The 12,301-nt window shown below is 40.3% G+C and overlaps 1 protein-coding gene across 1 annotated transcript in view; it reads right to left on the bottom strand.

Annotated features, from left to right (window-relative positions):
• The window catches only part of TRHDE (thyrotropin releasing hormone degrading enzyme), a 210,334-nt gene that overhangs the window by 192,866 nt on the left and 5,167 nt on the right, over positions 1-12,301 (bottom strand). The window contains exon 2 of the mRNA XM_075707003.1: positions 10,826-11,099. Coding sequence (XP_075563118.1) covers positions 10,826-11,099 — 274 coding nt within the window. The remainder of the gene's footprint in view (positions 1-10,825; positions 11,100-12,301) is intronic.

Here is a 12,301-nt window from a genome sequence, read left to right as displayed (position 1 = left end):
CCTAACTAAACCTCAAACTGAGGAAGGCCTCAGATTCCAGAAGAAACCCCCGCTACATACTCCTTCAAAAGAAACAAAAGGAACAGAGAAGAAATAATATACATTCCTTTCCTAGTAGGAACTAGAATAGCAAGAGTTTTTAAATTCAAGCACAAAGGCAAACATATACTTTACATGCATCACGGATGCATGCTCTCTGTGCAAATAGATGGACAAATACTTGCATGAATACAACTTGAACATGGGATGACAGGAGATTTCCAAATAAGGGCAGAATGCTACTACTACCTTTGTTGGTGCTTATCACAGAAAGGTAATATAGCAAAAGTATTGTGGACTGAAAAATATCACATATTCCCTGTGATCACTCTGTTCTCTTACTCTAGAACTGCATATTTAACACATTTTAAACATATGGAGTTGCTAAGGAATAAAAAATAAAGGTTAATGAAGAGAAGAAAACCAAGTTTGGACATCACTCCCTTTCCATCACCTGAATCCAGTTAGCAGAACTTCAGTAAGATGAGGAGAATTATCCCTTTAGTCTGGGGGAAAAGAGCTTATGTCTTCTTTGACACAGCAGTAACAAAAAACACGCATATTTATTTTGTCAATGCATATGCATTCATACATATGACTTTAAATGAAGCAGTACATGTTATCACTCATTGACATTCCCACATACAGATTTGGGCTTCTATCTGAATTACTCAGGTCAGATAAAAAACTATCAAACTTTCTCACCAGGTATAAATCAGTCTCCCTTTTTTCCCTGTGGGTAAAGGGGTAACAATGAACTTACTCCAAAACAACATTATCAAATTTTAAACAGATAGGAACACTTTTCAGCAAAATGAAACATAGCATGATGTACTGTTGCCCAACCCAACCATGGACTGTGATTTAATTAGCCAGAGGACTCGGGAACTACAAGAAATACATATGTGGTACACAAATGATTCAGTACTTCCCTTCTTCCTCCACCACCCTTTAGTCCCTTCTTCTATCTCCCCCACCTTTTATTCCCTTCTTTTATCTTTATTAACCAAGGTACTGCTTGCTGTCCTGTGACTACCAAACTATCCACTGCTCTCAGGAAAAGGAGGGCGAGAGGGAAGAAAGTGTGGGTACCCCCAGAGGTGCCCCCAGTGAATGCTAATAAACACCTTTTGTTTCTTATCCCCTCCTCCACTGTAGTAATTTCATATAAATAAAGTACTAGTCCTCTCGTTCCGTCCCACACCGCCACACAGCTCCACTGCATGCTGCAAAACAAAACGCATCACTAAATATTTTTCAGGATAACCCACTGTGGGATAACTTCTTTAAATACACTTTAGGTCATTTACCCTTCAAAGAGAAACATAATCTGCTTTCAAATTATGCTGTTCCAAATAAGAAGATAACAGGCTTAGTTCTCATCTCTGGCTGCTCTTGCTATGTCTCAACAGCACACAGCAGCCAGAAAGCTGCCAGACAGGAGCACTGGAGGATCTCCTGGGGTACCATTCAGTGGAACCAGGCCAACACGGCTGGTTTTCTGCCACCCATCCCCACCCCACTGCATGAGAGGGGTGCCAGGGCACAGAGCCACGTGCAGGGCTCGAGCAGCTGGGCAGCCACAGCAGCTGCTATGAAGTGGAATAAACTTGAGAATAAAACCACTGTCTGCAAGGCAGTCGAGAATCACCCTCACTATTCCCACAGCTGCAGAGTTTGCCCTGTGCAAACAACACCCTTGGAGAGCAGCAGGGAGGGACATGTGAAGCCAGGCTGTGTCAGGTGGGACCCTGGAAAAGCACATTTACACTATGAAGAGGTGCCACTGCGGCATCTGATAAAAAAAATCTTCAGAAGAGGTACCTGAAGTGTGAAAGCACCCCACTGGAAGAATGAAAGAGTCTTGTTAGCCCTACAGAGATCTTCATAGAAAAATCAAACAAACAGACTAGATCCTCTACTAGTACAAATGGGGGTAACAGCACAAACGATAGAGCCTTTCCTGTACTCCAGGCAGCAAAAATACTGGAACAAAGGCAAAAATAAGATGGCATTTGTGCAGGTTTTCCAACACAAAAAACTGAGGTAAAGGCAAGCCTAAAAGGTGAATGTTACAGACATTTGACTGTCAGAAAAGGAGGGGCTGGACTGACAACAGTTATGAATCTCCAAAATGAGTGGTTACTTTCCCACCACTGGCCATAAAAACTGGCAACAAATAGGCTAAATTTGTTGCTTCTGTATGAAAAATATGATTAAAACTTACCTAAACCGTGGAGGAGAGACTGGTCTATAAATAAATAAAAGTACACATCACTCTCCTCCCTCACGAACACTGTATCTGTCACTCAACTAGATGTCAACTAAGCCACCTGCCTCAGTAATCCATTTTACTGCACAGAGAGCAGTTACTATGGTAGGTATACAGGATAACACTGGTTTGACTGACAGATGTTCAGGCTGGTGCAGGAATGCGTGCACCTTTACGTTGTCCTGGGGTGAGATACTTCCTATAGATTATTCGGCACTTCGTTTTTGCTTTTATAGAAAGAGCATGACTCTTATGGAAACATGTTAATAGACTCTTGCTACTTCCTTGGATGTCAGAAAGCAGAATTCATGTTGATGCCAAGGACTGAGACCTTAATGAATAAGTTAATGAAGTCAAATATGACAGCAGAACATAAGAGGCATAAGGAGACATGAAAGAATGTAGTACAGAAAGCAGAGCACAGCTCAAGCATTCAGCCTTCACTACGAGTTATATTGTCACAGTACGTACTACTAAGCATATGTTCATTAGTACATGAAAGGAAAAGGAAGTATTCTTTCCTCCTCCATCTCCCTCCTTCCCCTGCTTGTAATGTAGGGAAATGGGAGGAACTGCAGGGACTTCACACTACTCTCCTCTGAGCAAATGGCAGGGAAGGAGTGGAAAGTACTAAGAGTCCCAGACTTTTCTTTCTTTTCATTAGCCAGAAGACACCCCAGATGAAGCAATGCTCTTGAAGGTATGGAATTGCAATCAAGACCCTGGCCTGATGCTTGTCAGAATAACGATCACAGGCGCTGCCTCTCTCTCTGCTCTGTGTTACTGCAAGCCAGCCATAAGCCTACAAATTAGCCATAAATTACAAATTTACACTTTACAACAAAGTCTTCTTGCTACTACATACAAAGTTCAGTGCCACCAGATACTTACAGGTGATCTTCCTAGGCAAAACCAAAACAAAACATTGTTCCCAAACTCAAGTCTTTCAACTCAATAATATTATTTGCAGAGTGCCGCTGAGAGTTTATGTTAATAAAATAAATATCATATTTAAATACTGCATGTACTACAAGTGCTGACAAAGAGCATTTTTTTAAACGAGTAAGCACAATACATGTACAGTGTTTTCCTAGTGCATTCGACTTGCAAATTCAACCAGAAATCAATAACAATGGATTGCAAGTTTGCAATTTATGTTTTTAACAGATTTCCTGGCATATTCAGTTTAGCATGGATGCTGATCACATAGGTTTTTGTTTGTTTGTAGCATATTTTGTAGCTATAGTATTTAAAAATTAATAAACTAAAAGTCATTTTCAATATACAAACCTGAAACCGAATGGGTAAGCAAATACTGATGTGGTGAATCTGAAAAAGCTACAATTTCTTTGGATTAGTAATGTAGTATATTACAGTTTCCCACTTAACTAAAACAATTCACAACAGTAAGCACTAAACTGGGTAAAAGGTACTTGTAGAGACAGCCTTTCTGTTCTTACTACAGACAAAATTTCATAGCAGCAAAAGAAAGCACAAACACATCCATCCATGTTCATACCTATGTGTGTGCTTTTCTAGCTCAATATAACTGCATACCTCCCATCATATTCTTTGTAACATGCATTTTATTTTTAACTGCTTGATGAAAGCTATTTTGGGGAAGGCAGGAGTGGGACATTTGTAATAAAGATCAAAACATGAATGAGTATCACCATATCACTATCAGAGCAGCATTCCAGGACATATTCTAATATAAAGATTAAACATTGCAAGCCTGCATTACACCAGGCTTCAGAAATATGCCTGGTGCTTCCTGCATTAGCTGCTATCTGTTTATCAGATACACGTGTGGCCTCCCAGTGGTAAGCGATGGGCTAACAAAAGTTACTTTTCAGGTACAGGTAGGATTAGAAAGTAGAGCCTAACTCTGGAGCTGGACTAAATTTAGGTTGCAGAGGAAGAAAACTTAATTTTAATTGAGGACTAATTCTACTTGTGATAGCTAAATCATTCTGCTGTAGCCAATTTGCTCACCCACAAAGAATTTTCTGGTGTATAATTGCTTCAATACTGATTAATAAATAAAAACTGATGGGGAGACTTTGCTGGCAGTTAACCAGCAGCTGAAGAGAGAGCCTAAGGCAGAGCCTCAGGCCTTTAACCCAGGTAGTCATTAACTGACAGAAAATGCCTGGTCTTGAGGTCATTACTGCTACTACGTAAAAATATTAATACATTTTTCAAATACAGAATAATTTTCCAAAAGCTACAGGCTGAACTGTACAATAAGCACAGAGTTATTTTAGTGAGAACTGATGGGTTTGTTTTCTTCTAGGAACTAACAAATGACAGAACCCACTGGGGAACAAGTTATTCTGAATAGTTGTTCAACCTGATTTTTTTTTTTTTTTTTAGACTATTAATGAAAGTCAGCTCTTCAGTCTGCTCAGACTGATCACCGCACTGCAGATGAGGGAATGTGCAGCCCAGCTCTCCAGCATCTCAGGGAGAGCTAGAAGCACTACATTACCTCCAGTCATCTTGTCTTAAGGACAAGTATAAAACCATGGTCCCACGGTGCTGGACCTAAACTAACATGAGCTGTTGGACATAAGCAGACTTAAGTCAGAATCAGTGTATGTGACTCTGTTCACTAGCCCTTCCTGGGCTGAAAGGATTTTTCACTTGTGCAGAATTGAGCAACTATTACTGCATAGATCCCATTTTTGAGACCACTCGATCTTTTCGTGTGATGCCGAGCCACTCTGAGTGAGCCCCCCAAACACAAGCCTAAGAGAATTCAGCACTGGGACATTTATGCAGGCTCTCTGCAAGCCAGAGAGCACTATGGAAAGAGTAATTACCTTATTCTCCTTTAGCCAGATTATTACAGCTCCTCTTCATTGGCCAGGATAAGACTTAACTGTACTGTAAAGTATTGAATTAAGATTTTTACTAACCAGGAGCTTGTGATCTCTAATTATATTTCAGATAAAGTAATAACAAAACAGCAGCAGTGCAATAAAGGTTGGCCTTATTGTGGTATGACTCTTCTCATAAGATCTTTCTTAGCCTCAAGGTCTTTCTCTGTATCATGACAAATTACTCTGCACTGATGACTCTACAGTAATGGTTAATAAAACTAAAAGCAAGATGTACCTGACTGTAGAGGTCTCTTCAAAACGTAATGCACATGGATTCAGACAGCCAGTGGAGGTCATACCCTGCACAGCTGGCCAAGCTGTGGTCAGGCCCACTCACTGCCAGTCCCGCAATATATGCTGCAACCATTTTGGAATAGGAGCAGGAGTAGCAAAAGTGAAACCATGCAAAGTTGTTCTTTCAGCACTGCCTTCCATCAACATTCCTCCTCCCACTCTCTACCACCCAGCCAGATAGCCACTTCCTTTCACTGCCGCTCACTCCCATCTGCTCCGGCGCTGCCTGCACTTGCTCTTCTAACCCCTGCACCCACAATTCCTCCTGACCCCACTCCTTTCCATGCACTTTCCTTTTTAGCAGACACTCCCCCTGACAAGAGCCACTTTAAAGCTGCCAGTTGGCACTTGATTTCCATACCTATCTCCACACCCCATCCAGAGCAAAAGAGAATGGTAGATGATGAATCTCCCTGAAACATCTCTTTCCAGCAATGCGTTCATTTTCACTGATATATTCTGCTTTGTCTCTGAGTGCTCACTCCTTCCACTAACTGAAAAGAGAAAGAATTAGCAGAAAAGAAAGGAACTAAAAAGAGACAGTGAGAAGGCATGCAGGATATAGTGAGATTCCATGTCCACCTGGCAAGTGAATGATGAGAAAAAGAGGATTTGGAGAATAGAAGTACAGCTAAACATTAAGTACAGTAAAAATAAATCCAGACAGGGAAAAAATAAAGTAACAATAGTAGGAAAAGGCCTGGTGGATTGAAAGGACAGATAAAGACAACAATGAAGGAAAGAGACACAAAGATGATGTGACAGACATTACAATCCAGCCAGCAATATTTTGCTTTTAAGAATTACTGACAAAGAACATACATATGAGGCATGATTAGGAAATACAACATACGAGTAGAAGCAAGCAAGCATGTGAAAGTAAACAGAGCTTCTGGATTACTGTACTGTGCAAAGACGACAGTACACAGATCCCATGATTTTCACCAACTACAACTGGCACAGCTGCAGCAGGTCTAGGGCCATACAAAGATCAGGTAAGCCTGCTTGTGAGGGCATCCCTCCTTCCTCAATACAGCATTACCTCCGGCAGCACCCTGGTAGAACTGTATTGCCCGCTAGTCCACAGCAGACGATGACTGCACCACAGTCCTTTCCACAAGAATCAAGTGATTTGAATCATTAACTGTAATCCCAGATGAATCTGAACAACATATTATGTATCTGTAAAGCATTTAAGAAGTCAACTCTGATTTTAAATTACCTGCTCTGGAAGGGATTCTGGTCAGTCCCATATGGACTAAAGAGTTATGCTAATGATTCACACCCACTGATCTGTGCTCCTAGAAAAGCACTGCTTGTCTTAATTCCCTTTTCCAAATTAATTTTAGTGTATGAAATACAGAACATCTCCATGTCTTCAAGAATTATATAGGATATACCAAAATTAGTATTTTGATTGGCTACCTAAGCTTTCCAAAAGTCAGTTTCTATTTATAACTTGATCTGTATTTGAATCTCACACTTAGGTTAAAATTAATTTTGAGGTCAATGTCATTCTTTGAGGAAAAACTGAACAGCTAACACTTAACCATTTTTGAGGAGCAAACCTGCTTTTAATCTCACTGTTTCTTTTATTCCTCAGGGAGTTTATCTACCCTTGACCACAGCAGTTTAGTAGGACTGGTCATCTGGAAGAGAGGTGAGATTTTAATCATTAGCATGCTGTCAAAATTTGAAAGGATACTTCCCTGCCCCTTCCCCACCACACACACAAAAACCTGCTTTGTGAACCAAAACCATGTTCAAGAAAGTGCCAAAACAAAAGCAAAAGTATATGCAAGCTGAAGTCTTTTAGGTGTCTACTGTATGTCCACAAAATAAATACAATATACACTGCATTAATTGAAGTAAGATCACCCAGTGCAAGAAATTAACCATCAGGATGCTTCAATATGGGGGTTCAGTTAATTTTCCTGAACATTCATTCATTTTCAGAAGCAAACTTACTTTTATCATACATTTACATTCATTGCCATAGGTATGGGAGCAATTAAGTTTTAGTGAAAAAGTAGCTTCAGAGGAAACCAAGAAGTTGAGAATTGCATGTGCCAGGTTTCAGGTAATTTCAAATTCACCCAGTAGTGTCCATGAATTCCTGGTATTGCAACACGAAAGACTCAAAAAGATGGGTTACCTCAGCAATTCATCTGAATGAACACAGGTCTAAAGTGTTTGCTGTGAGTTCATACCTTGAAAGATACTCTTTCAACAAAACTGAACAACAATGAAAGATGATCAGATCACAAATAGACTGAAAGATTGAAAAATATATTTAACCAATAACTCAGGGTAAACTATTTTGGTATTCCTGGGCATTAACATACATCTATGATAGGAGTACTATAAAAAACAAGACCTAAAAATTTTGACTAATGGAACAATTTTATGGGATAAGAGACTATCTCAACCTATATAGGCTTTTGGTCTTTGAGTTATTGTGAAGATTATCCACGGATTTGCATTATCGTTGGCAAAGTTCTGTACAATGGTACTGTCAGGCCAGTAGAGTATACGTTTGTATGTCCTACATGCACTGAACCAGACTCAAGCATACTATCAGGCCCTAGTAGCCACAAATTACTAACAAATTAATACTTGGATGTTCTCTTTGGATTCCTGTTAAACCTAAAGTCTTGGGAACAGTTTTGCCAAATATGAGAATAGCAGGAAGTCATCAATTATTGTCTATAAGACATGAGTGTGCCTCTGTCTTCAGGGCATCAAACGTACTCAAGCAGCAAATGTCTGCAGAATATGAGCTCTGAATAACGCTACAAGAAAATGAGTTAAGGAGGATGTAGGTTGTATCTTTTAAATTGATGGTCCTGAGGTCCATCCCCCATGTTTCATGTATTTGCTTACACTGATGTTGGAAGCCAAACTGCTTGCAGCTGTTTCTCAGATGAGTCTAGGACATTTCAAAGTGAGATAATAGGGTAGTATTATGTAGGACGTACTTGCAAGCGTTACACTGTATTAGAGCACAAGGAACACGAGACCTACCTACTACAGTATACACCAAAAGCTTCCACCTTAGAGATAAAAGAGAACCCCAAGTAACCAGTGTTTTCTAAAGCTGAAAAATACCAGGCCATTCTTAGCTTAAGACTAAATCCTTCAGCAGGTGGAGTATATTGCAATGAAAATCATCAACTCCTACCTGGATAGAAGTTTGTTTTGGTACTCGTTGATGGGGAGGTAAGAAATGGCCTGATATCTCACCGTGTTCTACTCGGGCAGTGAACACTCCTGTTTTTCAGGGATTACAGTGATAGGACGAGGGGTAACAGTTTAAAACTGAGAGAGGGTAGATTTAGATTAGATATTAAGAAGAAACTCTTCACTGTGAGCGTAGTGAGACACTGGAACAGGTTGTCCAGAGAAGCTGTGGATGCCTTCTCCCTGGGAGCGTTCAAGGCCAAGTTGAATGGAGCTTTGAGCAGCCTGGTCTAATGAAAGGTATCCCTGCCCATGGCGGGGGGTTGGAACTAAATGATCTTTAAGGCCCCTTGCAACCCAAGCCATTCTATAATTCTATGACTATTACAACAGCCAGCAGCAATCAATTCCTCAACCCAAGAGCAATCCCTCTTATACAGATAATTAATCTGTTGGCAGCAACACTAAGAACCAGGCATCCACTTCTTCCTCCTTACTACTTTGCCTTGGCACTTGTGAGATCCTTTTCTAAATTAACTCAACTCACTGAACTGACAGAGAAACAACCTAGCCAAAAAAATGCCAAAAAAAAAAAAAAAAAAAAAAACCCACACCACACAAAAAAAAAACAACCCAGAAACCCAAAGGCTTTCAGCCATCACAGGTAACCACTGGAACTGCAAGCATGGCCTCAGCAGCTCCCACATCCTTAAAGCACCTCAGAGAACCACTTCCTAGCCACGCTTCCTCCTCCCCTTTTGTGGGGCCAGAGGGTAGTGTCGCAGTCTGCTGGCCATGGTATGAAAGGGCTGTAAAGGAGTGAAAGGCCCCCAGTGTCTTACCCAGCTGTTCCAGTGACAAAAACAAGACTTATTTCCTCATCACTTCAGTATGGCCTAAATGAGGGATGCCAATGCAGAGGGCTGTCCTGGGCCCACCTTCCATCAGCGCAGCTTTGAATCTGTACTAGGACTCTGGTTCTCTGATCCAGCTTTTTGTGCGACTGCCAATTTGCTTGAAAACGTACCACATTTTCATTTATTTTTTCAGGTCAGTTTTCAGCCAGATCATATGGCTATACAGAGCTGAAGGCTGGCACAGGGGAGGGCAAAGAATACCTTTGGCTCAGAGTAGGTGGGATCAGCTCCCTCCACAGCAGCTCAAGGCTCAGGATAGCTAAAATTGGTTATGGAGATGTTTCCTGACCTGATCAGCCATAGAAGGGAGGCCTGCAGCCCTTCCTCATGCCCCCAGGCTACAGCACAAAGTCACAGAGCATTTGCTAAAGTATAAGGTAAACACCCACTTTGCTCAGGCACACAGCTTAAACTGCCGCCTAGCCCTCTGCTTCCAGAGCTAATTCTGGGTTTTTATTTACAGTAACTAAGAAGGAAGGGTTTCTCTGTATGTTCACCTGAAAAATCAAGATGACAGCACTGTGAAATATTCCATTAAGCTGACAGAATTTCTCATGTATGTTTTGGCTTGTTATACAGTTCTGAGCTTGATATTTGTAAACAAAAACAAAACTGACATAAATAAAGGATTTTCTCTCTTTTTTTTTTTTTTTTTCATGGCATAACTCCTGGAATCATGCCATATTTGGAAACAACAGCTCCAGAAAGTTAGTGCTTCCATCAATCTGGACCTCCACAGGAAGCTGATAGGTTGTAAAGTCCTGCTCCTAAGCAAGAGCTCTAAGATAGAAATTACTTTACCAGCCTCCTGAGCTAGCACACAACGCACCAACGGACACGTCAATACTGAAGGAAGGAGACTGGAAATGCTGCCAGTACTACTGCTTTCCTTTAATAAATAGTCCCACGAACACTGGTATTGAAAAGGCTACAGGAAAAACAAGACAAAACTTCCCAAGAAAATCAAAGTGAAGTGAAATGGCATATTTAAAAGCTTAAAATGTCATCAGAAAACCACACTTACTAAGCTAACCAGTTACAAAAAAGTATCAAACCAAAAATTTTAGACAACCTTCAGAAAAGGTCCTAAACAATACATGCTATCATTAAATAAACTGGGAAATTTTAGGAATGCTAGTCAAGAAAATACTTTAAGTACTTGATGTTACGATCCCTTACAAGAAGTGAGGGTTTTCAAAATAACAAAATGTATTCTATACGACATTAGAAATACTTACAACTACTCCACTCTTGGTGACAGTTTCCCGGTATGTAAAATTGCACACTGCCCAAGCTAGGTAATACGTGGACATGAGAGGGGTCTGTGAAAAGTGATCTGTAACCCATCCATCTTCTTCAAAAACAGAAGTTTCAACTGGCATGTTGGACAAAGATAAGTAAGTTGCTTGATGCCTGATGCTGATTTTGAAAGTGGCCTTGTAGATGGGCTCGTCAAAGCAAGGAAAGGCTTTTCTGGCATGAGTAGGAGAAAACTGCGTAACACCAAGAAACCTAGAAAAGAAGCAAACAAAAATCCAAAGCAATTACTACTGTGCACAGCACTTGATTCATGGATGTACCAAATAAGATACTGCTTGACTACTGTGGTTTATGGGGTGGCGGGAGGAACAAACTGTGCAAAGTACACAGTGTTTGAACACTGCTTTATCACTTCCTTACTACCTGTCCTGCAATGCAACTGATATAAACTAATGATCTACAAATTTCCTACAAATTTGCAGATACCACACTGACATTAAATAAATAATCCCTCACCTTGTATCAAACTTCAGGTTCTAGCAATTTTGTTCATCAATATGTGAAAAAAAGTTAGCCAATATTTGGTATATGGTATAAAACAAGCACAGTCCTCAGTTCAAACCAGGATTTAACAGCCTTCAGGGAGTTGACCCTGCCCGGAGACACCGACAGGGCACCTTGCCTTTCTTTGGGCATTAGAACTTACGGTCACATAGTGCGCTCAAGAGGGTCATTGTTTTCCACTGCTGATTACTTCTGTACCAGTTGCATGTAGGTCTGAGACACGCTACTATACAGCACTGCTGTGACTGTGCAAGTCCAAAAAAACATCCTGGGAGCTTTGCAGAATTACAAATATAAGCAAAAGGTTAAACAAGCAGAGAGTAGTTCACCGTTCTTCTACATGTGCTTTTCTTTTCTGATGTATTTTATAGAGAACAAATCAATGTTCTGAGTTAATGGGTCAAATTATGAAAAGATCTGTGAAGGAGGAAAAGACATTTATTATGCCACTGTAGAGAATGGGAAGGCTTTATTTTGACAATAAAAATCTGTAACTGTTTTCTTTGGAACTAAAGAGATTTTAATCCAGATAGAGAATAGGAACCTTTCTGGGTAGAGACTTATGTTTACAAAAAAACCCCATGTGCCGTGATCTCTTTGCAGAAAGAAGAAGCTACATTTAAAAGGTTGAATTATGTGGTTCAATAAGAATATTTCCTCGAGGCATGGAGGATAAGAAAATAACTATGAGCCAACTACGTAACTGTAAAGGTAGCACATATGTAAGCTTTTTGAGTGGTATTGATTCACGTCTCACTTTCCAAGGTTCCATCAGTGGAAATAACCACGCAATTTTAGATACAAGGTAAACATTTATCAGAATTTTAGAGGTTGACTAATCATCTGTTATTCCTCTGAGGGAAGAGGATGGGTGGATAGATTTTATATAA

This window comes from Pelecanus crispus, chromosome 1, assembly GCF_030463565.1.
Source record: "Pelecanus crispus isolate bPelCri1 chromosome 1, bPelCri1.pri, whole genome shotgun sequence".
Taxonomy (NCBI): Eukaryota; Metazoa; Chordata; class Aves; order Pelecaniformes; family Pelecanidae; genus Pelecanus; species Pelecanus crispus.
This window is presented reverse-complemented; position numbering and strand designations above follow the sequence as displayed.